The sequence below is a fragment of the Podarcis bocagei genome (genome assembly GCF_964188305.1).
Source record: "Podarcis bocagei genome assembly, chromosome: 2".
Lineage (NCBI taxonomy): Eukaryota > Metazoa > Chordata > Lepidosauria > Squamata > Lacertidae > Podarcis > Podarcis bocagei.
In genome coordinates, this window is record NC_138126.1 from 97501098 (window position 1) to 97528629 (window position 27532).

At 41.7% G+C, this 27532-nt stretch overlaps 1 protein-coding gene and 1 long non-coding RNA gene across 3 annotated transcripts; one reads left to right on the forward strand and one right to left on the reverse strand.

Annotated features, from left to right (window-relative positions):
- The first annotated feature begins 150 nt into the window (after positions 1 to 150).
- On the forward strand, positions 151 to 21812 carry SRP68 (signal recognition particle 68). 2 transcript variants are annotated; one of them, XR_014005639.1, is made up of 17 exons: positions 151 to 347; positions 2770 to 2836; positions 3954 to 4067; positions 6088 to 6283; positions 8415 to 8497; positions 8781 to 8890; positions 10010 to 10092; positions 10782 to 10922; positions 14404 to 14502; positions 15044 to 15108; positions 15685 to 15844; positions 17068 to 17162; positions 17711 to 17840; positions 18304 to 18379; positions 18957 to 19009; positions 19888 to 20565; positions 20695 to 21812. XR_014005639.1 is itself a non-coding variant. In XM_081185387.1 (16 exons), exons 1-16 carry the CDS (start codon positions 191 to 193, stop codon positions 20113 to 20115), a joined length of 1857 nt encoding a protein of 618 aa, XP_081041513.1. In that variant the 5' UTR covers positions 151 to 190; the 3' UTR covers positions 20116 to 21812. The 2 variants fall into 2 exon arrangements, 1 of the variants encoding a protein (XP_081041513.1); XM_081185387.1 differs by having other exon boundaries at positions 19888 to 21812.
- Positions 21595 to 26828, reverse strand: LOC308582417. Its single transcript, XR_014005676.1, has 2 exons — positions 22907 to 26828; positions 21595 to 22772 (listed from the first exon to the last, which is right to left on the reverse strand). It is a non-coding gene; the product is annotated as an uncharacterized lncRNA (long non-coding RNA).
- Positions 26829 to 27532: the final 704 nt, after the last annotated feature.

Below are 27532 nucleotides of genomic sequence, written 5' to 3' on the forward strand. Positions count from 1 at the left end.
GCTCGGGGGCGGCCTCAACCATTTAAATAGCCCCTTATACTAAAGCGCTTTCTCCTTTCGAAAGCCCTGCCCTGCCCAGTCCTCCTCTTTCCCGTCATCCTCAGCGGCCATGTCCGCTACGCCCCGCGCTCCCGACGGCTCTCCTCTCCCGTCCCGTGATGCCTCGCGCCGTGAGTGGAACAGGCGCAAGATGGCGGCTGAGCGGCAGGTGGTCAGCGGCGGTAGCGGCCGTGGAGGTGGTGGAAGCGGCGGCGGCAACAGCGGAGGCTCCACGGCGGGCCTAGAGGAGAACAAGGAGAATGAGAAGCCGAAACCGGGCGGCCTCGGCGATAGCCTGGGCCTGGAAAGTATCCTGCCGGCATGACAGGGTTTGGGGAAGGCTTAGTGGGGACGTGTCACTTAAGCGAGCGGCGGAGCCCTCCATGCAGCTCTGGCCTTCAGGAAGCCTCTGGCCCCTTCGGCCTCCGTCGGCCTTTCTCCCGCTGCTGCCTCCTCCCTCGCTCTTTACAGGGCTGGGGATGTGGCTGTCGGAGAAGGGGCCACTGGCAGATTTCCTAGTGGAAGAAGGGTCAAAATGGGTATTAGCGGGAGCAGCTGACGTGGACCTTAGGGATGCAGAGCAGCAGATTAGTAATAATTAATAATAATGTTATTATATATACCCCGCCGATCTTAGCTTTACATTAGGGTACAGTTTTAGCCAGGCGTTATGGGGTGGTCGGGTTTTTTTTGTTGGGGGGGCGTTACTCCTTGAGATTGTGACAGAATGGATTTGGGATCCAGCAACATATGGCATATTTAAGAAGAACTTTCTCTTTCCACTACCATCCCCTAAACCGCCTGGATTTGCAGGCCGCGCCTGTTTCTGAAAGGCTCCGTGTGGAATTTATTTTGTGGCAGTAGGCCATGGCAGACTTATTACCTGGAAAAAAGCAGTGTTGAAATGTGAAATCCGTGTGCAGTTTGTAGCACAGATAGCTGAGCAGGGATTCAGAGCCCTGCTTACCGATCTCTTTTTGGAGGAAAGAGTTATTCTTTGGAATTATTTGGTTCCATATGCATTTTCCCGGGGGGGGGGTGTCTTTTCTTTGTAATCTGCTCCATATAGCAGATTATAGAAGTACTGTTAAGCTCTTCTGACTGATATAGCAGTCCTGTGCTGTTGGACATTGTGGAGAAGCATTCAGAACTGCTATATAAAAATGAAATGTTATACTGTGGAAAGAAATCCAGGCCCATAGTGTTATTTTGCAAAACTTTGTGAATCTTTCAGTGCAATTAATTTTTCCTTGGAGTTACCAGCATATGTAATACTTTACCAAGCAATACAAGTTTAAAATAAAAACTTCCACAAAGTCATTGCACTTAGATGCTTACAATTTAGACAGTTGGGGAGACAAGAGGCCATTGTTGTGGAATAGATATACTCTGATATAGAGTGAAATAGTTGTTTATGGATTGATGAGGGCAGCATCAAATTGTCAGATGAACAAAGGTCAGTGTTTGAAAGTTAGTTCGGTGATTGGCATTAAAAGTAACTGGTGATCATGTAGAAATGTGTTGTGTGCTGTATAAAATTTAACAGTTCCTGAAAATAATTCAAAGGCATACTTTTTGCCTCCTTCTCCAGAGCTACCACTAAATACTGCAAAGTGTTCATAGTAGCAGTTCATTGAAACCTACTGGAAAGTATACCATTTCAGAAAATCAATATCCCAAACTGTGCAATTGCCACATGCAGTATTAGCTGTCTTTAAATAAGGAGAGCATTTATGCTTACTTGTTATTGTGCTCTGCCCTTTGTTTTGCTAATTGGCTGACTTCCATAAATATTAAGATTTAATAAATATCTTTGTTTCTGTGGAATCAGGAAGAGGGAACCTGTAGTTCATGCTTTTTATATTGTGCGTTAGGAGCCTAGAAAGGTTGATTTTTAAAATTTTTATTTAAACTGATCAGAAGATCCCATGAATTTTTGATACTTCATTATTTTAAGTGTCTACTCTTATTGTTTTACTGAAAAGGCAGATGGGAAATGTAAACTACAGACTACCTTTTGGCCTCTTTTTGAATTTATCTGTACTCTTACTATATTCATTGGCCTATGTGTACCAGTTTTTATTCTGTAACTGTAATAAATTAGATCAGTTAATCTCACAAATTAATGATTATGGTTGCAGTCCTAGATACAGTTACCTGGAAGTAAGCCCCATTGAACTTTATCTCATCATCAAATATCTCTTTATAAATATATAAGGAACCATTGGGTTTCCCAGAATATAGCTTAACTTAATTTAGACAGTGATCTTCAAGCTAATATTGATATACAGTGGTACCTCAGGTTACATACGCTTCAGGTTACATACGCTTCAGGTTACAGACTCCACTAACCCAGAAATAGTACCTCAGGTTAAGAACTTTTCTTCAGGATAAGAACAGAAATCGTGCTCCGGCGGCGGCAGCAGGAGGCCCCATTAGCTAAAGTGGTGCTTCAGGTTAAGAACAGTTTCAGGTTAAGAACGGACCTCCGGAACAAATTAAGTACTTAACCCGAGGTACAACTGTACACAGTTGTATTGGCTTTCCAGTGAATTCTACTTGGGGTAATTTGTAAAACTTACTTTGTTTAACGCTTTCCCAGTTCAGAAATAAGTATCAGTGTAATATTACAAAATAGAAAGTTATTTACATGTGCTTCTAAATAACAACTGTCATTTTAATGATACAACTTTATCATCCTGTTTAACGTTTCCTTAACAAGTCCTTCAGTCCTTCAGATTGTTAAGGAATCGCAACAGCAACATGGGTTACGGCATGGTGATTTTCAGAGATACAGGTTGGTATACTAGGAATAATGAATGGGAATGATTTGCTGCCAATGTCCTTTTGTCTTTATTTAAATGACTAGGTCTAAACAGATGCTAGTTCTTTCTGCAGTTTTAGCAGGGCTGCCATATTTCAAAAAGTGAAAATCAAATCTGGACACAAAAGTTGTTGAGCTGCTTCTTCCCCCACCCCTAAAGTTGTTGAGCTTTTTAAAGTTTTGCCCAAAATTGTTGAGCAGCTTTTTTTAAAAAAACAACAACAAACTTTTGAGCTACTTTTATTGAAATTCACCAAAATCTACACTACCAACCTGGGCTGCCATACAACTGGGTTTCCCCGGACATTTCAGCGATTTCCGCCCAGACACTATTTACGAGGGCTATGTCTGGGAAATTCCGGACGTATGGCAAACCTAGTTTTAGAGAACCTGTTCCTTCCACTTCTTTATGAAAATTTGTATCTACTTAATGTTTAAAGATACTTCCCCATTTATTTGAATCGTTTTTTCTTCAATTCTATAAAGCACTAGCATGGGTGTTGCATATAATTTATATAATACAGCTTTTACAGGTGTGTAGAGAAGTATGCAAAACACTGAATGGAAAGCTACTTACTCAGAACTAGGCACTAAAGGCTTCATTACCATAAGCCATTTGGTGCACCACTCTAAAGCAGCTGCTTTGTGGTTCCATTCAGTTCTGTAAATCTGTCATGTAGGCTGCCAAGATTTCCTGATTATTAACATTTTGGCTATGACTACTGTCTTCCACTGTAAAAACTGATGACAGCCACACATGGTGCCCTCTAATATATGAAATGTATTATAGTTCTAGGTTTGTTTTTACTGTCCTCCTCTTTCTTAGTCAAATAGGAGGCAAAAAATGGAATTCAACATTGTGTAAATCCTATCCTTCTGTTAGTGCAAGCTTGCCAGACAGAACAAACTCCCATGCCCTCCTTCCACACACTGTTCTGGGGATTCTCCTTGCCTTCCCAAGCAAAGTGGGGAGGGGGAACCCCACTAGGCTAGCAGGGCTTGTTGCATTGGCTCCTGGAACCTTTTTAGTTGAATCCAGCCCAAGTTCTATTCTTTGTAAGAACTAAAAAGTTGTGGTTTTTCTCTTCAGAGGTTACTGCTCCCGACGACTAAGAAGACTCAGAAAAACTCTTAACTTCAAGATGGGAAATAGGCACAAGTTCACAGGCAAGAAAGTTACAGAAGAACTGTTATCCGACAACAGGTACTAGGACGCTCAATAGCCATGCTGATTTTTTGATTTGCCAAAAGGGGCAGGTAAAGTTATAACCTTCTGGTTATATCTCTCAATCAGAAACCTCCAGTAGTGAAGGGAAATGGTGTCACATGCCTATATCAATTGCTTTTGACTACATGTACCTTAGCAGTGCTATTCCCCCATCATCATGGGTGACATTATTCAGCTGTGTGCTGCAGATTTGGGGTGCTGGTGAGGAGAGGAGAGAACTGTTCAACTTCAAAATACCATAGTTTTTGCTCTATAAGACTCACTTTTCCCCTCCTAAAAAGTAAGGGGAAATGTGTGTGCTCCCTAGGGAGCCAATGCAGGCTGCGCAGCTATTGCTGAAGCCAGAAGAGCAAGAGGGATTGGTGTGCACCAATCCCTCTTGCTCTCCTGGCTTCAGGGATAGCCACGCAAAGCCTCTTGAGTGCAGCCGGAGCGCTCCTGCCTCTTCACTCAAGAGGGTTTGAGTTGCTTTCTTGTTTCTTGTTTTCCTCCTCTAAAAACTAGGTGCTTCTCATGGTCGGGTGCGTCTTATAGAGCAAAAAATACGGTGGGTAGCCCTGCTCAGTATTATAAAAATGTTTTGAAGCGGATTACTGATCTTTTCCCCCTTTAAATGTAGTGACGTGGAAATCAGTATCCTGACTACCAGACTTCGATATGCATATTTGTATGCTAATTTATTTGTGGGTGGGCGGGCAAAATGCCATCTTTGTTTCTTTCTACTTTGTTGGGGGATCGGATTTGTTGGGTTAATTGTTGGGATACTTTAGATAAAATGGGATTTGAGTATCAAGATTCCACATACTTGAATGAAAAAGTTCACAAGCTAATTTGGAGCTACCCCCTTTCCTGTGTTGATCATTGCTAGTCCAAGGAGCAGCATAGAACTTCGTAAGTTCAGTGCGGATGGCACAGTCCAAAACAGGGACCACAGCCAGCCTCAAAACAATTTGCTCAAGGTACCTGTACCACCTCCAGGTTTTTACACTACATCTGAAACTGATGTTATTTATTTATACATACATACATATATACTAGGGACGCGGGTGGCGCTGTGGGCTAAAGCCTCAGCGCCTAGGGCTTGCCGATCGAAAGGTTGGCGGTTCGAATCCCCGCGGCGGGGTGCGCTCCCGCTGCTCGGTCCCAGCGCCTGCCAACCTAGCAGTTCGAAAGCACCCCCGGGTGCAAGTAGATAAATAGGTACCGCTTACCAGCGGGAAGGTAAACGGCGTTCCGTGTGCTGCGCTGGCTCGCCAGATGCAGCTTTGTCACGCTGGCCACGTGACCCGGAAGTGTCTCCGGACAGCGCTGGCCCCCGGCCAATAGAGTGAGATGGGCGCACAAACCCCAGAGTCTGTCAAGACTGGCCCGTTCGGGCAGGGGTACCTTTACCTTTTACATATATACTATGTATAGTCGTACCTTGGAAGTCGAACGGAATCTGTTCCGGTACTCCGTTCGACTTCCAAAATGTTCGAAAACCAAATTGCCGCTTCTGATTGACAGCAGGAAGGTCCTGCAGCCAATCAGAAGCCCCGCTGGATGTTTGGCTTCCAAAAATATTTTGCAAACTGGAACAGTCACTTCTGGGTTTGCCATGTTCAGGAACCAAAACGTTCGGGAACTAAACTGTTTGAAAACCAAGGTATGACGTTATATTCCGTTTAAGAGATAAAATATAGTAATAAAAACACACATACCAATACAATAAATTGAATACAACTTGTATGAATATCAATAACATTTGACAACTAAAACAATTGGACATCAACAAAGCAGGTTTAAAAAAAATATATAGGCAGTTTCCTTACAAATTTTAAGTTACGCAAAAGGAGAATGGTCTTCAGGATGTGCGATCAAGGCTTTAAAGGTAATGGGGTAGATAAATCTGTCCTAACCACAGCAGAACTTGTTCCATGAGTTTTTATTGCACAAGTGAAATAAAGGAAAGAAATTTGTTTGGAATAGATTTTTAAGCTGTCTTTTCTTATACTAGATACTTGCTCTTGATTCTGATGGATGCTGAGAGAGCCTGGAGTTATGCTATGCAGCTTAAGCAGGAAGCCAACACAGAACCTCGCAAACGATTCCACTTGTTATCTCGCCTGCGCAAAGCAGTAAAACATGCTGAGGAGCTGGAGCACCTGTGTGAAAGCAACCGCGTGGATGCCAAGACCAAGCTGGAAGCTCAGGTTACTGCTAACTTTCAAAACCCTTTTATAGCATAGAAGATATAAACTGACATTTTGTTTCGTGTTGGATAAATGAATCTGAATTGTAAATAATGTTAAAACTTCCTGTGGAGATTAGGTTAGGAATGTCCAGTATATTTGTAGCGACTTTTTAAGCCCAAGTTAAATAACATAATTTCATTGAATCAGAATAGTGGTCTGTGAAGTCTGAGACAGATCATTAATCTGAAAGCCAGTACAGAAAATGGGGAAAGAAAGCAGATAGCAGCTAATCCTAGACAGGAGTCTGGTTGGGTTCAGCCCATAGAATGTTTCCAGCTGGCCGATATGTATGCTGCTTAGCCAGTGCTTCCTCCTGTAGTCTACCTGGGACTGAAGGACAATAGTGTGCCATAGCAGATGCAGCAAAAAGGTCAGGAGATGCAAATGCTTGTTTGAAATAGCAGGCTCTGTTATTTACATATATAAGGACATGCAATGGAAGGTTGACGAGTGATATATTTGAGGATGGTGAGTGGAATCCAATATAGTGCTAAGTGAATGTTTTGTCAGTGCAAGAATTTTGGCTTGTGCAAAGGAACACCCTTCCCTGTACCCTGTTCCATGCAACCTCTAAATCTGTTCTAAGGGTTTCCCCAATACTCTGGAGCAGATTTGGGGAGCGTGCAGGCCATGCACAAGGAAAATAGAGAGGGAAATTGTCATGCAACTTGAAATAATTGTGCTGATGAGATGCAGTAGTTGAACACTGCTCGGTTTTTGCCTAATATTTCCAGTGGAACTCCTATATATAAAATGAGCCTTTTCTGGAAACGGTCAGACAGTAGCAGGGATAAGGACTTGGGTCTCTTTCATAGAATCATAGAATCATAGAGTTGGAAGAGACCACAAGGGCCATCGAGTCCAACCCCCTGCCAAGCAGGAAACACCATCAGAGCACTCCTGACATATGGTTGTCTTTGTTTCACCTGTGGTATTCTCCCCAGGTCGCACCAGCCCTGCTTTCTTCTTTCAGTGTTTATTAGAGTCCTTGAACTCTAATAAATGCTGCTTCCTTTTTTGGGGGGTGAAACATAGGGAGGTGTGGGGTGTGTGTGTATATATATATATATATAAACTAGCCTATTGCATAAAGGTAAAATTCACATTTGCTGTTCTTCTCACTTTTGCCTCTGGTGCTGCCCACTCCTGGCATGCTGCCCCTGGAAGGTTGCCCAGAAATGAATGCAGCCCTCTTGTTAAACTAAGCCCCCGCAGGGCTATAACTTACAGGGAATGGGACTTTCATTTTTACAAATCCTGGGGTTCCTTGATTGAGGCAGAACCTAGAAGAGTGAGGTGGGAGTTTGGGGCCTAGCTTATGTATTCAGTGAATAGGAAACTGACTGTCTGCAGAGCACAGGAAAAAAACAAGAAAGAATAAAAAATTGCTGTGCTGAGTCAGGGTAAAATTCTACTTAGTCTAGCACTGTGTCTAAAAATACCTGAAACTTACAAGTGAAACATCAAAGATACAGGTTTTTTATTCATTCTCAGCATCTGGTAATCGGGCTTCCTCTATGTACATTCCATTTGTAGCTGCCTGAGCTAATAGCAATTGATTAACACATCCTTTAGGAATTTGTTCCAAAAATATTATCTATGATAGAATCCGTCTATATTCTGATTTGTGACTTATCACACCCAGGCAGCTATTTGACTCTGGCAGCTTAATGATTTACTTATTATAGTGCACGTGTTCTTTCATTTACCTGAACATCCTCTGTGTGGTGGAGTAGCATGAATACTTGCACAACAACTGGCCAGTAAGTCCCACAAGTCTTAGTAACGTGTCTTTAAAAACAGCATCGCATAATTCCTAGAGCCTTTTCACTTGGGGTTAGGTTTCTGAAAACATGAATTCGAAACATGAATGTATAACTTGTACAATGTATGTAGTGATGTAAATGTTAGGGCTGAGTGCCAGGTTTACTGTATGAATGCTTGTCGTGGTATTTGAGGTAATGTAGGCAACCGGGGAAAAGAATAGCGTTCAGACAAGTTTCCAGTCTCTGCTGGCTGTATTCTTGCTGGCTGTAGACTGAGACTGTACTATTGCACCGACTAATAGGCACCCCTCCTTGATTTACAGGCATATACAGCATACCTCACAGGTATGCTCCGCTTTGAGCGCCAGGAATGGAAAGCAGCAATGGAGGCATTCAACAAATGCAAGTGAGTTTGCCCATCCTTCCTATTGCTTTGTTAATATGAATCTGTTAAACTAATCCTATCACATGTTGATGAGTTTTTCCACGCAAATTCTCCTCTGTGTTCCAATATAACCCCCCCTCCCCATCAGTTTTGGACCCAGAGTAGTTGTTCTACTGAGCAGCATGATAAAGTTAAAAGGGCTTTGTAAGAACAGCTCAGTACTGTAACAGTAATTTATTTTAAAGAGAAAGGACTTTCATTGTTGTAAAATAGAAACTATTAAGTTTTTATCTTCCTGCTGCAGAACCATATATGAAAAGCTGGCTAGTGCTTTCACAGATGAGCAGGCTATACTATATAATCAGCGAGTGGAGGAGATCTCCCCAAATATTCGTTATTGTGCTTATAATATTGGTAAGTAAACCAAGAAGAAAAATATTTTAAAAGACTGCTAGTACTGTTTACATTTGCTCACCTGCCAAAAGAGATTCAAGGGGTAATACATACTTGAGCATATGCTTGGTGCACCGTTTAAAGTCCAGAGTTTCCCTCAGCTTGATGTTTTGGTAATTTCTGCCTTTACTTGGAATAGTTCTGCCTGTCATAATTGCAAACAAGAGCTTGAAAATGTGCTGGAGAACACAGGAAGCTGAGAAAACAAGAATCAAAATTGGGCTTTAATGGTTATAAGTTGGATCTAGGTGCTTGCTTTTTTTTTTTTTTTTTTACTTCAGTTCTATGCAGTGATTAATATCCCATTTTTTCCATTACTTTCTTTGATCTTGGGGCAGAAAATACTTGATAAAAACCTGGTCATTTAAAATAAAGTCCAAAGTACATGTGTCTTGCAGTTTTTTCCTGAAGAAGCTGCTAAAGCTGCATTCTTCACGTGAGGAGGATCTTACCCTTCTCTATCCAGCATTTTTTTTCCTGCTGAAAATTGCCACCCCATGTGCTTTCTCCTCACAGAAACAGCAGTACGTTTTCCTTTATAGAGCAAAAACTGGTAGCTTTTAATGTGAAAGGTTTGAGAAATCCCCCCCCCCCATGTTCTGTCTTCTACCAGAGATGAAACTACTTGCAACTGAGTAATATGTAACTTTCCTTTGAGAACGAAGCTTTGTAAATTTGGGGGTCCTTGTGCATAGTCAGCAGCTATTTTTAGCATGGGCTGAAAATATTAAATTATTATTATTTATTGAATTTATATACCACCTTATACCCGAAGGTCTCAGGGCGGTTCACAGAAAAGATCAACATGAAAACCACAATATATACAATCAAAATAAAAACAACAACCCAATAACCCAAAATAGCCAGTAACTACAGTTGCCTTTCTCAGCCCACTGTTGCAAATTGGCATTTATCATTACAGCATATCTGTTTCGTGCATACATATTCAGGACACAAATGTAACATGTTGCTCCCAGTGTTCTTTACATTTACTTCACAATCACGAGGCTTGGAATTGTTTTCTCACAATGTAACAAAATGTGCTAGATCACATATTGTGCACTGCTATTTGTTTCTTAGGTGACCAGTCTGCTATTAGTGAGCTAATGCAAATGAGACTGAGATCAGGAGGCACTGAGGGACTTCTTGCTGAAAAACTTGAGGTAATCTGTTCTCTTTTTTTAAAAGAGCCTTTCTTGCAGAAGTTGGCATAAGCCTGAACTTATACCAATAGTGTCAAACTTTGATGGGCTGTAGAGAAAACTTGCCATCTAGTGTGTCCTGCAGACATGGAAAGCTATTTGTTCTGTTAAAATGAATCACATATTTAGATGCCTAGCTGTGTCCTGGAAGACTTGGAACGTTCCTCTCCTCCTCCTCCTCCAACTAGCCACCTAGCAAAGCAGATATATGTGTACGCATCCCAGATGCATATGATCACTGAAGGTGGCTTAGTCATTTGTGTAGTAAAAGTGCCGCGGAACACACTGGGATCCTTTAAAAGATCTGATAGCACTCCCTGACTTTTATGATGGACAACCCAGCTCTAGATAATTTATTGTAGGCAAGGATTTTTTTGACTAAGTAAAATAAACAGAAGAGTCCTTAGTGGTTTTAGGAGCATTTTAAAAAAATACTTTAAAATATTTTGATTTCTGATCATTACTTGCCTTTAGGGGATAGGACAGACTGCTTATTTAAAAAAATGAATGTGTTATCAAATTAATGTTTGAAAAACAAACAGGCAGATTTTATGGCTGTCATCGTGGTTGTTGCACAGATCTAGGTGAAATATTGTGGGAAATACAACCTTCTATTTGCATTTCTAAATAGTAGCTTCTCTGTTTTGCAGTCATTAATCACCCAAACCCGAGCAAAGCAGGCAGCCACTATGAGTGAGGTAGAATGGAGGGGAAGAACAGTGCCAGTGAAGATAGACAAAGTGAGGATCTTCCTGCTGGGGATGGCTGATACTGAAGCAGCTATTGCTCAGGTAAGTATAAACTCCCTGCAATCTGTCACTGCGATTTTTACTGTAGTCAAAGTCCTGTATTCTTGTGTGTAATTAGATAGCTGTACATCATCCACTTGTGTTGGGGGCGGTGCAGATTTACGCCCAGAAAAGTTGTGTAATAGAGCTGTGTGATCAGCAGGTGGTGTAGCTCACGATTTTCCAGTGTCTTGGCTGAACCTTGGCCAAAAAGAATGTGGGAGGATATAAGTGATGTGTATTTTCTGACCTATAATTGTCATGATCAGGCATGTCGCCAAGTCAGTGAGTACACGTAGATTGGCTTCTGGAATTATCACATGTTGACATGCAGACACTTGCACGTACATAGCGCTCCCCAAATTTCGTCTTGGCTTACTCGTCAAACTCATTTATTGAGTTCACCACCAGCCCCTCCTGTCCCCAAACCTTATTTGTGCAGAGAACTCTGAGAAGTGTTAGGCTTTTGCAGAAGGCGCAAGTAGCACCTTGCCGTTGCTGCATCTTGCCGAAGCCCAGTAGGAAGGGAAAGTAAATGTTTTCCCTCTGCATAGAATAGGGGTGGAGAAGGAAGAAGAGGTGGCTTCTGTTACGCAAATTTTGCAAAAGTACAAGCCATGGATCGCTGCCTCTCCTCCCCCTGTTCTTGTAGAACAGGGATGTCCAGCCAGTAGATCGCCATCTACTGGTAGACCCCTGGCTGATCCTGGTAGATCGCGGCAACCTTATCGTGTACAGTGGTACCTTGGGTTAAGTATTTAATTTGTTTCGGAGGTCCGTTCTTAACCTGAAACTGTTCTTAACCTGAAGCACCACTTTAGCTAATGGGGCCTCCTGCTGCCGCCTTGCCGCCGGAGCACGATTTCTGTTCTCATCCTGAAGCAAAGCACTTAACCCGAGGTACTATTTCTGGGTTAGTGGAGTCTGTAACCTGAAGCGTATGTAACCTGAAGTATATGTAACCCGAGGTACCACTGTAAAACTAACTTTGTGCAATCCTCCCCCAAGAAAGCTCAACCACTCTGGGCACTCCCCTCCTAAAAAAAGCTCAACAATTCTGGGCAATCCACCCACCACACGCACGCTCCTCCTCCCTCCAGTGACAAGGGATAGATCACTGCCACTGCCAGTTTGTTTTTATACTGGGAGTAGATCGCAGTCTCTTGGGAGTTGGGCATGCCTGTTGTAGAATAACAAAGGGAGTGTTTACCTTCCTGTTAGGATTTGCAGGACTGCTGCTGTCTTCTGCAAAAGTCTTAACATGCAAAACTGTTTCTTTTCCTTCATGGAGGAATGAGCCAGTAGCAAATGGTTGCTGGCAGTTGGAGAAGCTGAACGGGAAGGGAAAGATACCACATTTTTTCTCTATGGGAGAAGAAATAAGGAGGGCTTCCCCCTCCCCCTTTCCAGCTGGGTTTTTGTACGAAGCCGCTGCAGGGCAACTTTCAAGAGAAAAAGTGTATTTCCATTTTCTTCCCTGAAGGTACTTCTAGCTTCCCACCTGGAAAGGTTCATTGGTGCATGTCAAATGGAGGAACAGCACTTGTTACTTGTCATGAAGTAAGCAGATTTGTGGAATCCTTGTTGAGTGGATCATACATGAGTCTTATTTAGAGGCAATCCTATGAGCCAAAGCCTGGTTAAATATCCAGTTCTCACAATTGTTTTTGTACAGGTTACAAGGGAATCTCTAAATGGATACACCCACAACAATATACAGTGGTGCCTCGCAAGACGAAAATAATCCGTTCCGCGAGTCTCTTCGTCTAGCGGTTTTTCCGGCTTAGCAGTTTAGCGGCTATTAAAGGCTTAGCGGCTAAGCGGCTAAAAGGCTATTAGCGGCTTAGAAAAAGGGGGGGAGCAGAAAAAATCAGAACACTCGCAAGACGTTTTCGTCTTGCGAAGCAAGCCCATAGGGAAATTCATCTTGCGAAGCAGCTCAAAAACGGAAAACCCTTTCGTCTAGCGGGTTTTCCATCTTGCGAGGCATTCGTCTTGCGGGGCACCACTGTATACAAATGTTAGGCAGATGCTGAACATTATGAAGAAAATACTTTCAGGGTCTCATCAGGCAGAGAAGTAAAACTGTAACCATGCTTCTGAATCAAGTATTTACTTATTCAAGCTATTAATCCAGTTCAAGTCTATTTTGCCTTCAGTTCTGCTCTTTAAGAACCTTTGCTGATACATCTATTTCTTGAAGGAGCTTGTTATCAGTTGCAGTGCACCCAGTGCTTGTCCATAGTTATGTTTAACATGAGTGATCAATACACTAACTTCAGCCTTCTCCCCTAGCCAGTCCTGAAGCTCTGTTCTGTCTGCTGGGCGTTTTATTACTTCATCATTATTCTAGTTGGTTTCCCCTTTGCATGTCTGAAGTTGAAATACTCTCATGGGTGTTGCTGAGAATGCTGTCAAACTTGTCTAGCTTGTCTCGGTGGTGGTTCAGAGTAACCAATGTCCCTCCTTAATATTTAGAAACCACCTTTATATATACCTGAAGAATAAGCAGCATATTTTTGAAGTTTATTAATCCAGTTAACATTAGTTGGATGAGCAATTAAAGCCTTATGCCCAAACCTATCCCAAAACTGCTAGGGAAGTTTTCTGAAGGGCTGTTCAGGCTAATGAAACTAGAGAGTAATTGGCTTCTGGAGTGCAGCCCTAATCCTGCAATGCGCAAGCCATGTCTCTCAAACATGCTGATCTAATCAAATCAGGCCATATACCAAGGAAGTGGAACTTGTAGCCTTCCAGAAGCTTAATCTAGGAAAGGCTGATACTGTTAGTGGGTGGTTCCTTAAACTGGATGGGTGGGGTTCAAGCTGTTTTGGGTGGAGTCTCACACCACAAAGGAACAGGTTTGCAGCTTGTGGGGTCCTTCTAGATCCCATTACTTCCTCTGGAGGTCTTGATATTTTATGATATGGCACTATATAAATAGTAATCTTCATGGTGTGGAGAGCCCTTCATCACCTGCAGCTGATGATCCAGCTGTATCTCTGTCTGGATGGGGACAGCCGAGGTTTTGTTTCTCTGGTCTGGTAGTCTATGTAGATTACTACAGTGCATTATACATGGGGTTGCCTTTGAAGATTGTGGTCTGGAACTAGACAATCTAAGCATATAACAATGATCCTGGTGGGCTCTTGGTTTTTCTTGCTCAGTTCATACGGTACATCACTGATGAAACAGTTACAAACAGTTTTTATGAGAAACTACTATAGAAGGCCTTTTTTTTTTTTTTTAGTGATTTGAACATAGTCACACTACTTTCCCTAGTGCATCTCAGGAATGTTAGCCACAGGGCCAAGTTTCTACAGTTTGTTCCGCAAGCAGTGTAACGTTCTGTAAAGTTTCACATGATATTGCATTTCTGAGTTGTTAGAATTCTTAGTGTGAGCTTTTACCTCCTTTATGATTTCAGAAAAAGTAGCAGCGGCCTAATGGATTTTCAATGTTTCTGTGGTGCTTCTTTGTTTAGGCAGAAGAAGAAGAAACTAAAGAACGGCTGTTTGAATCCTTGCTGAGTGAGTGTCGAGATGCAATACAAGCTGTTCGTGAAGAACTGAAACCAGATCAGGTGAGGATAAAGTATTGTCCTTGTGCATCACCTTTTAACTGAGTGCTTGAAGAAAACATCTTGTGACAGACCCTGTAGGGTTCTTTATGAAGTGTAATAAATTGCAGTACAGTACAGTGGTGCCTCGCAAGACGAAAAGAATCCGTTCTGTGATTCTCTTCGTCTAGCGGTTTTTTTCGTCTTGCGAAGCAAGCCCATTGACGGATTAGCGGATTAGCGCTATTAGCGGCTTTCAGCGGCTTTTAGTGGGTTATCTGCTGATCGGATCAGCTGATAAGTGGCTTAGCGGCTTAGAAAAAGGGGGGGAAGGGGGAAAAACTAGCAGGAACTCGCAAGACATTGTCGTCTTGCGAAGCAAGCCCATAGGAAATTCGTTTTGCGAAGCACCTCCAAAACGGAAAACTTTCGTCTAGCGAGTTTTCCGTCTTGCGAGGCATTCGTCTTGCGGGGCACCACTGTATCTCTCAGGCTTTGAGTTTTTGTTTTATCTCTTGTGTGCTCCCCAAATAAATACAATATAGCTTTGTTCTGCTCCCAACAGAAGCAGCGGGAACACTCTTCAGAAGTGGATTCTGGAAAGGTTACTAATATCCAGTACCTGCACAGGTGGGAGTCTTTCTAGATACTAATTTAGGGTTGTATCCTATGAAGTCATCTCATTTGCACATTGGAATTCCCCACCCCTTCTCTTGCCAAGCAGCCCACCAAATCTGTTCTGTAAGTTTGGAGAGACCCTATAACAGATTTGAGGGAGCACATAGAATGAGAAGAGGGAAGGGGAAGCTATGTTGCATGAGAAGTGCTTGTGTGGGACATACAACTTGGTTGGAGAAAACCCTCAGTCTTTATTTAATAGATCTTAAACTCTTAATGACTTGTGACTGTGGATCATTCAAATCCAGCAATATAATAAACGCTTTAAATATTCCAACGTTGCTAATAAGGGTTTGTAAACCTGCCAAAGTTAAACATATTCCAAACTCTGTTCTATTTGTTTGTTTTGTTGCAAATATATCAACGAGAAAAACTTTAAGGTGGTCAGACTAGAGTTCTTCAATAAACTTTTTAGGAAGGTTTGACAGTCATCTTGTTCACTTGCCCATTTTGCCTGTTAAGCTTTTATGGTATGTCCAGGTGTTTTTGAAATGGCTTTAGCAAAACTCCTTTAATCGTGCTTTCTAGTTACCTGACATACATCAAGCTGTCCACAGCCATCAAGCGCAATGAGAGTATGGCAAAGGCATTGCAGAAGGCGCTGCTTCAGCAGCAGCAGCCCGAGGAAGATGGCAAGCGTACACCTCGGCCTCAGGATTTGATACGCCTTTATGACATCATCTTACAGGTAATAGCAATGGAGGGGGAGGAAGTCTTCTGGTTCCATATTTCTTAATCCTTTCCTAAGTTCGCAAATCAGGATCAGAAAGCACAAGTGCTATAAAGCTGCAGGGAGATCCTAATGCATTATTCGGCAACCAGAGATCACAATCCTCTGCTGAAAATTCTGTATAGCCTATAGTAGTGCTTAAATTCTAGAGCCTTATGCTCTCAAAATGAGTCTGTTCTGCTGCCTGCTCATTCCTGCAAGTACATCTTTGCCGTGTTCATTGTCCCTAGAGGACTCCACCTCAAGCACACGGTCCCAGCTGGTCAGCATTCCAAATATTTATAGTCTTTTCTGTATTTTGAGATGCAAGTCTTTGGGGGAAATGTGGCTTCATTGTAGGGAGACTAAATTTGATGCATTTGTCACTTCCCTATATGAGCATTTACTACAGCTAGTACATAGATAATTCTGATAATTGCAGGTTATTCTTAAAGGGAGCGTGTGGAAAGGGTTTAAGAAAAATTTAGTGTTTAAAAGAGTGATGCTGTAGCTTCCTTATTCAGTTATTTCATATGTTTGTGTTTCTTACTGAAGAAACAAACAACCATCCTGTGAAAACTACTGGTTTGGTTTACACATCACTCTAAGCCAAAGTGTGACTTGGCACAAGTGTTGGGGGCTCCTGGGAAGAAGATGGTGGTGACTTTGCTACTCCCCAGTTGTTTTGCTCCTGTTTAACCATGCTGAGCTAAGCCATAGTTTAGCTTAACATGTTGTCCAAACCCACCCTTGTAGTTTGGCTCTCTCCAGACTAGCCATGAGCCATAAACGAAGAACGAACCTCGATTATGCTTCATGGTTAGTCTCGAGACAGCTAAATCGTGAGCTCGCGTTTGGATGACACGTTAAGCCAAACTGTGGCTTACTTCAATACAGCAGCAGCGAAACAACCAGACAGCTGTGCATTCACACCGAGCCATCATTTGGCTTAGTGTGGCATGTGAACCCAGGCCTCTGTCATAACCAAATACTTAATTAGTTTTGGTGAAAGATTATCATTGTTTTATTTTAATAAGATTTATATACCATTTGATTTTAAAAACAACTTGTTTTACAAAAAAGACACCTTCATTTGTAAACCACTAGTTGCATTTCTGATTTATGAAATACTATTTATATTCAAGAACTGTTTCTCTCCTCTCCCCCTCCCTCCCTTCTGTTAATTCTCTTCAACATTGAAGAATCTGGCAGAGTTGCCACAACTTCCTGGTCTGGAAGAAGATAAAGGCTACCTAAAGGAAATTGGGATAAAGACACTGGTGTATAAAGCTTACAGGTAATTCTCAAGCAAACATGGTTACTTGATCAGTTTACTTGTAGCTAAAGTACAGCTAATATTTGAATACAGAGGCATGGATCCTAAGAACCAAGAATAGAAGGAGAAAGTATAAGTGGTGTTCTGTGAGCTCTTGTGTAAGCTGTACCAGAAGATTTCTTGCAGTGCCATTCCACAGTGTGTTGGTGATTTCATTGCAGTAAACATTGAAAATACAAACTTATAGCATATAAATGTTAGAGGCCCAGAGAAAGTTCTTGCACAGAAACTTAAGCAAATAGTTATTATTTCAACACCGATTGAATTTGAAGTCACTTTCCTCAGGCAACATTCTTCTGCTAATTCAGAAGCAGCCCTGTTGTGACTAACAAAAAACCAATTATACTGAGAACTGAGTTGATTGATAACAAGAAGCAGACAAGAAATTGCTCAGCAGAGTGGGCCTCTTTTAAATTGCTTTTAAATTGTTTTTTATATCCTTTTTTATTGTTTGAACTGTTTTTAACATGAATATGAATGCACCCAATGTTGTCTTCCCACCCCACTAGGTGTTTTTTCATTGCACAGTCATATGTTCTAGTGAAGAAGTGGAGTGAAGCCCTTGTTTTGTATGATCGAGTTCTGAAATATGCCAACGAAGTCCAGGCCCAAGCTGGAACTTATAAGAACAGCTTAAAGGTATGAAACTCTCCATTCAGCATGGAGTAACTTTGTCAGTGAAAGCTCTTGAAAGACCGCGTGCAATTAGCTAGAGGCCATGTGTATACATTTTTAACTGGCTCTTTAACTGCTGAGCAGTAATACGATGTTTAGCTTTTGTAAATTCTTGCTCTGTAGACCTTACGGTACAGTGCGCAAATGCAGCTGTGACTTCCAGAGACTTTCCTCTTCTTGCAGAAAATATACTGAATATATGTATCTCAATGGTACTGCTGGATGCAGGCTGTGGGGTTGTAACGGCTACTGTGGATTGTATTTGTATATGCACAGTAAATGCTTTGCTTCCTTGTCTGTTGTGATTGAAGCTGCTCTGGGTGATCTTCTGTCTCCGAGGAGTTTTTGAACAGTGGTTGAAACTTGCTAATGGCATAAAACTTTTAATACCTGGAAGATGTTTTACATAATTGATCTGATTATTTAGGAGCTGCCTGATGTCCAAGAGCTGATCACTCAAGTGAATGCAGAAAAATACTCCTTGCAAGCAGCTGCCATATTAGGTGAGTGGGTTCCATTTCTTCTGTATAGATTGCTTCTCCCTTTTCAGCATTGTGAAATTGTAGCCTTTTCTCTGCTTCAGAAAAATTCTGGTTCATGCTGTAGACACCTCTTGCCTACATATATCTAGAACTCTTATCACCAAAACCGTTCCCCTCTGGTACCTTTTCTGATACTTCCACTGGCTTTCTGATCACTCCCAGATGCAGCACGAATTCCTCATCCTCACTTTCAAAGGCATCAAAGCTTTCTATGACTTGTTCAGCACAACTCACAGTTCTTAATCACTACTGAAAAGAAACCGGTGTAACTCAAGTCAACATGCAGTCGTTCGTTCCTTCTGTCCCCAACCAGCCACCCCACCACCTGGGTCAAATTTCAGACTGCAGTATTGATGGCACTATTACACATAAATAAATAAAACAGGACAACTACGTATAAATCTCAAATTGCAACAGAGAATAGGAACATGTTCTTAAAGCTGTGACAATAGATGCTTGTATACTATTGATGTGTTTTATAGGTAGTTGCATTGCTAGGAGCTGCATTTTCCTAAAATATTCTTGTGGCATCTTTCAGATGCAGGTGACAACCATGAGACTGAATCACCATCCCAGGTCAAGGATGGCAAGGTAAGATAGTTTTTGTAGCTAGTGAGATGGAAAATAGATTATTTCAGCATAATCAGCAAACGCACCACATGTTGCAGTTTGCACAAGCATGCTTTTAGTTACACAAATTAGACAGATTCTTACAAGTACATTGAATTGCAGATTTCTGCTGCTCATAGACTGGGACTTCCCCTTCCTCCCTTCTGCAGCTCCCACACACCCCAGATCTGCCCCAGGTCCCCCAACCTCCCAGGGCAGACTGGTGTTTTTTTTAGCACAGGGAGCGAGGAACAGTGAAAGAGGAAGTCCCATTGGGCAAGCAAAAGTCCATTCCTCATCCATAAACAGCTTTGAATTTCGTGACATTGGGCCATGAAGAATAAAAATACTTTTCAGCTAAGTTTTGTAGAATCACCCAGGCATTACACCTGAACTCTATTTAGCATGATAATGAGGACCTTCATCCAGATCTGGGAGGAAATCTGACAGCTCAGAAGCTGTTTAGAGATGAGAAAAATGAGCGTAGAACAGGTCTAAACGCTTAACCAAGTTTGTGCAACTCTACAGTTGACTCATTTTTGAGAAGCTGTCAGCTTTCTGTAAGTATGCATACACACACCCTCTCTAGCAGAGTTTAAAATACTTCCTCTTCAGGCTTAGAAGAGCAAATGTCTCGTGGACTGGTTTAAAAGAAGGTTCTGAGGTTTCCATGGCAGTACATATGAAATATCCATTCTTACTGTACCTTCCTTACTGGCTTGGACATGTTACCCACAAAGTCAGAACTGATGGGGAAGGCAATAATAGGTTCCTGCCTGGCCATTAGGCTAGACTTCACTTGGTAGCTAATGTTGTTTCAACTAATCTTATCTGAGATTTTTGTTTCCTTTGATATCAAGCCACTTTCTGAACGATTTGAGACTTTCTGCCTGGATCCTTCTCTTGTCAGCAAGCAAGCCAGTCTGGTGCATTTCCCGCCAGAATTCCAACCGATACCATGCAAGCCTTTGTTCTTTGACCTGGCTCTCAACCATGTTACTTTACCACCCCTGGAGGACAAAGTGGAGCAGAAAGCAAAGAGTGGTCTCACAGGATATATCAAGGGCATCTTTGGATTCCGGAGTTAACCGGGGCCATTCTCAAGAAGAGCGCTTTTCTTCCTGTATTTTGGGATGGCTCCAGCAGGTTCAGACCTTAACTACTTATGTCTAAAATCTGTATGGGAGGTCTTTAATAACTTCCCACTATTCTCTTTGTTTGCACACCTGTTTTATTAGAAACTTTCCACCCTGAGAACATGCATAATGTGGTCTGTCTCCCAACATTTGAAACTGAAGGAAAGAGCTGGAGTCTCAAATCACATTTATCAATCAGTTCAGGCAGGAATAATGCCCACTTTGTGTGGGCTAGGCATATCATCATTTTGTTTTACAGCTGATATGGTACTTTTAATTTTCAAAAAGCTAACCCAGCCCTCTGGGCAGTACAGAACAGAGGGGAACCAAAGGCACATATATGTCTTCAGATTTGGACTGTCTAAGCAGAGTATGCAAAAACCCACAGCTGGCTAGATATCTGTACTGCCTGCCATTTCTGACTTTTGCTTACAGCCATGTAAAGTTTTCTTTTGTTTTTAACAAAAGTCAGGAGCTTCAGATTTACAAAAGTCTTGGATTAAAGATATATGATGGTTAAAATCTATAAAGTAAAAATGAGATTGTTTAAGAATACACTTTAAAGCGTATTGTATAGTCTTTCCACATTGAGGCACCACTTCTCAGAACAGAGGAATATGTTTCTCAGAGGGTCTTTCTTAGAACCTAAAAAGTCTTTCGGCTTCAGAAAGAACAAGCTACTATCATTTTATATCTTGAAAGACTCCTGACATTTCTTCAGTTTCCCTCTTCAACTTAGCTGAAAGTGGTAAATTGGGAGGGTGGTTTTGTTGCTTATTCTGTCTTTTACCTCCTTTCTGACATTAAATTTGGTTGTTTTAGGGATTCCACTAGTGAAGAAGCAAAAGTGGAGCCAATGAAATCTTAAGCAATAAAGATCTCTAGCCATGTGTTCATGGTGCATTTTTTTGTGAGAGCATTTATCTGTGCTGTGGGAATCCAAGTATCTTTATGTCAATATCATTCCCCCACCCCCCAAAAAAAATGCATAGGCGCAATTATTCTAAACATTTGTGAGCCTGAATTGTATATTTGACTTTTTTGCGAGCTATATTACTGGTCTTAGGTAGTCTGAAATATTAGTTGGAGATGAGAGTCCTTAGCCATATTTTCGTGTTTATATTTTGTCATACTGTGCTCCAGTTTAGCTCTGTTTCTTCTTGGCATTGCTGGAAACAGTTTTGAAACTGGATTGTTCAGTTATAGAAATATTAAACAAAAACTGCTTTTCAGCCGCTCAGTTAACAAGCTGCAGAGAATTAAAATTTTCAGATTAAAAATAAATTGGGTTTAATTATACCAAAGTTATTGGATTTATGTACCATATGAAAAGAGTGCCCCACCTGTTTTAAAGAAATGGTCTTTCTGATCTGTCTATGGGAAGGGGGTTTTATAGGGGGGAAACCTATTGCAAAAGAAAAGGGAAGTAATATTTTATCAAGAGATGAAATTTCACATTGAGATGCAGTAGTAAGCCAATGATTTGTTAGTTCTATTGAAAGTTAAATGGAAATGAGATCTTTTGTCAAGGGTCCAATCTCCTTTCTGGGGATGTGCCTATCAGTGTTTCGTTGATTGTACTTTGCTTCAAGCTCTGCTGTCGTCCTCTTTTCAGATCTGAATTAAATCTGAGAACTCTGCTCCTCTTACAGATGTAGCCAAATTTTCTTTTTGTTTGCGTTCTACCCCACACCGGTGGGCAACTGGACACATTCCACTCCCTCTGCTTTTGTCCTTGTTTGCTGTCACAAATGGCGACTACTTCCTTTGTGAAACATGCTATGGAACAAAGCATGTTGGTCAGACAGAAGTGAAATCCTGAAACAATAAAGGACTTATTCCTGCTTTCTAAAAGTGTAGTTGTAAACTATTGAAATCAGTGCTGAGCTTCCACTTTGGTGCTTCCTTACTTGAAAGTTGAAAAATTGCCTTTGCAATTGTTGGAGCTAAATTTCTAGGGAGAGTAAAAGCAATATTTCAAACTGTTGCTGCGGTTTAAAAAAAAAAAAAAGCTTCCTGCCACACATACATGTACCCACTACAGTGGACCCTCCAGATATGAATTAAATTCGTTCGGGGGGTCTGTACTTAACCCGAAAAGTCCATAACTGGACACTTCCAGGTTTGCCCCGTTCGCAACCCAAACATTACGTATCCAGAGCAGTACGTAATTTGAGGGTCCACTGTACTACTATCTTGAGCCAGCTGAAATGGTTCAGACAAACTATGGGATGAACCACTGTGCTTCGGCTGCTCACATGTCTGTTGAAGGCTTCCCCTTCAACTGTTCTTTAGCAATGTGTTAGGGCCTATATCCAGGTGCAGCTACCACCAAAGCAGCTGCTGTTCATAATGGGCCACAACCCCTGGATTGGGTCAGGTGTATGTTAAAGAGCAGCAGGGAGCCTCACTGCAGTGTTTCAGGGCAGTTTGTGCATCACAAATAGATTTCATTTAATGATTAAGAGTGTGTTACCCTCTGAATTTGTGAATTGTAAAAGGAATACTGTGAAGCACTACGAAATCATCAAAAGAGAACACAGAAATGTGGGCTTTTTTAAAGCTATGTGAATTATAAAAACCAGGTAGTTTGCATCTGAAGTTGTAGCCTTAAAACAGGCATAGGCAAACTCGGCCCTCCAGATGTTTTGGGACTACAACTCACATCATCCCTGACCACTGGTCCTGTTAGCTAGGGATGATGGGAGTTGTAGTCCCAAAACATCTGGAGGGCCGCGTTTGCCTATGCCTGCCTTAAAAGTTGAGTCAGGAGAGGTTTGTTGGTGATAGAATGCTAGATCCTCGCAGTTGGCTGGTATATAGTTGGCAAGCACATTTGAGTAATTCTTGAATATCTGAGGTGGGGAAATCTATATAGAATGCTTGTGAACAAATTATCAGCATAGAGGCAAGTGGAGTGGGGAGCTGCCTGATAACAATAAAGAATGCAATTTCCCAAAAGCAAACAAAAAAATTAATATCACACTCAATGAAGAAACAGGAATGCAGTATTTGGTGGTGGTATTTAACAGTATGAATCACCAGCTTCAGTTTCCTTTGGTTCAAAAGAATATTGCTTAGTTTCACTATTAGTCACCTACACCATAAATTCCATCAGAATTCACAAGTGATTCTATAAGAGCCTTGATTTTCTGTGTAGCTTATTGCGGTTCAGTGTTGGCTTAGTTGGTCGAGAAATAGGTGATGTCTTTCACTTAGTCCAGGGGCGGGGAATCGCTGCCTGGGGGCCAAGTGCAGCTCTCCAATTCCCTCTAAGGCCACACCTCTCACTGATGCTGCCCCACACCCTCAAGCATTTTTGCACGTTCTTGAACTGTGATAATGCATCTTGCTTGCCTGGGTGAAGAGATGTGTGCACAGAAACCTGACTGGCTATAGCTTACTGTACCAAGAGAAGAGCCACATCCCTCCTTTTGCCTCTGGCCCCACCCAATGCTGGCATGTGGCCTCCAGAAGGTTGGCAATGAGCGACGCCCTAGGCTGATAAAGTCCCCCCCCCAGGCCTTGATTATATCAGGTTGAAAGTTAAACACCTTTGTCTGTTTCTTGTATTGATCAGAAAGGTAAACAGGATGATTTGGTTGAGCTAGAAATATTTGGCTGTTAGTGATGTCTGTACTATGTAATGTCAGTTTTTAAGTTAATAGAACAATCTAGGAGTAAAATGTGTTGACTTAGGAAAAACACTGAGAGGTTCTTCAGTTCTCTGCATAAGTGCAAGATAGGATGCAATAAAAACAATACAGATGCAGAGAAGTATTGTTGCAAGACTCAGTTGTGATGAAGAGCAGTTTAGTTCTCGGGAGCCCAGTTTGTTCAATTAAGAAATGGGGAAGCTGTGGACCTCCGTATGCTCTTGGACTCAGGTTTTCAGCAGCCCCAGCCAGCAAAGCCAACAGCCAGGGAGGATGGGAGTTGTAGTCCAGCAACATTTGTAGGGTCAAAGATTCCACACACCTAAGAGCTGGAAGCCTATTGGACAACACAAGCCTACTAGCTAACATTCCATAGGTTGTCGGCCTATGAGTCAGCAACACCTAGTGATAAAGATGTCACAGTTAACTGAAGCAATGATAATGTGTGGAGTATTGTGTCACAACTTTTGACAAGTTTTTGCTTTAATTAAAAGGTCAGCAAATAATCATTTGAAATCAGATTAGGATAACCAGAGAGCAGATGCGGACCTCCAGCTCCAGACAATACCTTAGGATAGTTATGTCCCGACAATTTAAAGCAGAATAAGAGAATGGCACACTCTGCCATCCCAGTCATTCCAGGGCATTCAATTTAAAATGAGAGATCTGTTCACTGTTACAAAAGCTGTAATAGTTGTTTGAACACTGCAGTCAGGAGTTAAAAGAATGAATTTATATTCCATGTGTTTTTCTTTTTCTCTTTAATGTATCCTATCTCTTTTAAGAAAGATTAAAAACTGTAAATGCTCCAGATCTGCATTTTAAAAAATTTGTTTTGCCATTGTATGTGCTCGTGTTCTATCTGGACCATTAATTCTGCGCAGACCTGCGACAAACTAAATTTGCTTAATTTGTTTAAAACCAATTGTCATAACAGAGGGAAAAAATATGTGTGTATATACAATCTGCTGGTGAGTACTTCCTGCAGTGCTGAGAACAGAAATATTTTTCAACACCATACTTAATTTACCTTGGTTTCGGTCACTGAGCAGTTGCATTGCTGAAGTCATTGTAGCAAAAGCATATGCTTAGAAAATAAATAACCAAGTTAGCTATCCTTTGGCTTGGCATAGAGCAGTTCCAGCCCAGTTTTGTGCTATCCTAATAACACCTCCCCCCCCCCCATGTTTTTTTTTGAAAAAAACAGAGCAGGTGCCAAATTTGGGCCTGATAAATCAAAAGAAAATTAAAGGCATGAACAGCAACTCTGTTTATCAAAGTAAAAGTGCTTTTCTATGGTACAAAGTTGGCCCAGAACAGTTTCTGGGCAAAGAGGGAAAACTTTTCAAGGTTTCTATATACACACTGTTGTGTTTTTTATGGCGTTTTGTGACTGTTCATGTAAATCAAACTGCCTCCTCTCCATATGTTTGAAGAGTAGCCTCTGTGCAAGAACATATCTCTCCAGAAAATTAAACATCGTTAATTGTGAAAAGAAATATTTATTTTTAAAGGTCTTAAAGGCTGCTGTACACAACAATGAACCAAGCAGGTCCATGCAATCTAAACGGTGATACGAGAGCCAGAGAAGAGGAGACAAAGCAGCAGTTGAAGTGAATACTGTATGTAACAAAGCTATGGCTGGTCTGCCTGTTCCAAGTGCTTTATTAGAAACTAAACAAAGCTTGTCCCATTGTGTTGATATCATCCAGCTTGGGCAAAAGGTCAGTACTCTGCTACCCTTACTGTCATAGAGCTAACTGAACAGAAGAAAAGCAGGATCAGGATTAACAGTGGGAGGGAAGGAGGCTTTCAAGGAGAAGAAAGGAACTGATAACACGTGCCAAGAATATAAACCAAAGATAGGTGACTTTAAAAGATGAGCAAAAGGAAGACTAAAAGACAAGAGAAAAAAGATGGGAAGGAGAAAGTTATCCATCAGTCACAGAGTTTATAACATTGATTAGTGGTAGTGTGTGTGTGGATGAATGGATATGCCCCTCTTTCAAGTGGCAGCTGTGGTGTCAGTGCTGCCTCAAATATGCCATGCAAGCTTTCCTCATGGGTTTTCAGAGTACCTCTTGGATACTTAACAGGTTGAAAGTTGGCCATAAAGTAGTTGTTAATATGGATAAGGAACAAGGTGGCAAGAATCTTGCCCCGTTGCATGGCCACTTTTTGCAGTTAAGCTGTTGTACAGGTTAGAGACAGGGTTACGAGGCATATTTACTACCTGTAAAAAGGTACCGCTACCGTCTGAGCAAGCTGATGAATGGCATTGTCCCTAGAATCCCCTGGTGGGACAATGATACGGATCTGTTAAAAGCAGATGTGAATCCAAAGCTGTCAGAATGGAAAGTTAAAGGGTTTCTTAATAAGATGTTAAAAAAGTTATTAAAGGATTTTTGCCCCAGCCTTAGGTGTAGATGCTATCAGCATGACAAAAAAAAGCCATAATAGTTATTCAACCTAGCAATCTGCTGTAAACAGGAAATAAAAAGGCCTTCATCTGCTGCTTGCAAGATCTGTCAGTGCCATGTTGTGACCTCCCTGGGCAAAGCATTCTATAAACGGGGTGCCACAACTGAATGAAAAGGCAGGGGCACGTAGAGAAGGGCCTCTAACAATTACATGAATAGGTAGGCAGAAACATGGGAGGAGGTGGTTTTGAGATGCCCAGGTCCTAAGCCATATACTGTAAAGGCTTTGAAATTCATCATGAAGTTGAATTATGCCTTGAAATAGGCTGACAACCAGTGTGGCTCTTTTGACCTTATGGCACTTGCCTTATTCTCCACCAGTATTCCAACAACTGTGGGTTGTTTATAGTGGTTATTGCCAGAGCAGAACAACTGCTGGTGCTGTCACTCTCCCTCCTCTACTCCCCACCCCACATCTGCTCTGGGGGTTCCTCAAACCTTCTGAAGCATATTTTTTAAAGGGGTGGAAGTTGCTTCTCTCATGCAATGACCTTTTTGAATTCAACCCTTCATTCTGGGATAACTGAAGTCTCCAAAGATGTTGATATAATGAAATGAAAGTATGGATAGGCTCACTGTCTTAGAGGGGGTTTCATGTGACACTTGACCAGTCTCAGTTGGTGGAAGGTGCTACATTCCATGGAAGCCATTTAGACTTCCTGTGATAAAGCTGAATCAATCATTGCCCCCAGAAATGCAACGTTGAGCCTTCGGGGCCAGCTTAGTTCTATTCTGGCTGAACACTGCTGGCCAGGTCAGATAAACCAGCTCTGAACCATCAAATTGAATCAAGGCCAGATTCTCACTGGCCTCAGACTTCCATTTAGTATTTTGGCAGCCTTACCTGGATTAGATTAAATTAGTGGTAGAGTTAGATGTTATCAGCATACCGAAAGCACAGCACTCCAAATCCCTGGTTGACTTCACTCAGCAGTTTTGTGAATCTTCTAATAGTTAACTACTGTAGGGCAACAAGATAGAGCTCTACGAAATGCCATATCACAAAAGCCGAGGGGTCTTCCAGGTAGGAGCAGGATCTTCTAGAAAGTAGTGCCTCATTTCTGCAAAGCCTATCCAGGAGATCAATGGTATCAAAAAGCTGCTGAGGTACAGGAGAAATAACAGGGTGACATTCCTCCTGCCAGTCTCCCAGCACAAGTCATCTGTGAGAGTGACCAAGGCATGAGAACAAAGCCTGAAATGGATCCAAATAACCCACCTCTCCCAAGAGTG

What these genes read in the sequence shown, in the direction of transcription:
- SRP68 (XM_081185387.1), top strand. Translation starts at nt 191, where the DNA reads ATGGCGGCTGAGCGGCAGGTGGTCAGCGGCGGTAGCGGCCGTGGAGGT. An exon ending in GAACTGTTATCCGACAACAG is followed by an intron (nt 4,068 to 6,087) that starts GTACTAGGACGC and finishes TTCTTATACTAG; the next exon opens with ATACTTGCTCTTGATTCTGA. An exon ending in TTATTGTGCTTATAATATTG is followed by an intron (nt 8,891 to 10,009) that starts GTAAGTAAACCA and finishes TTTGTTTCTTAG; the next exon opens with GTGACCAGTCTGCTATTAGT.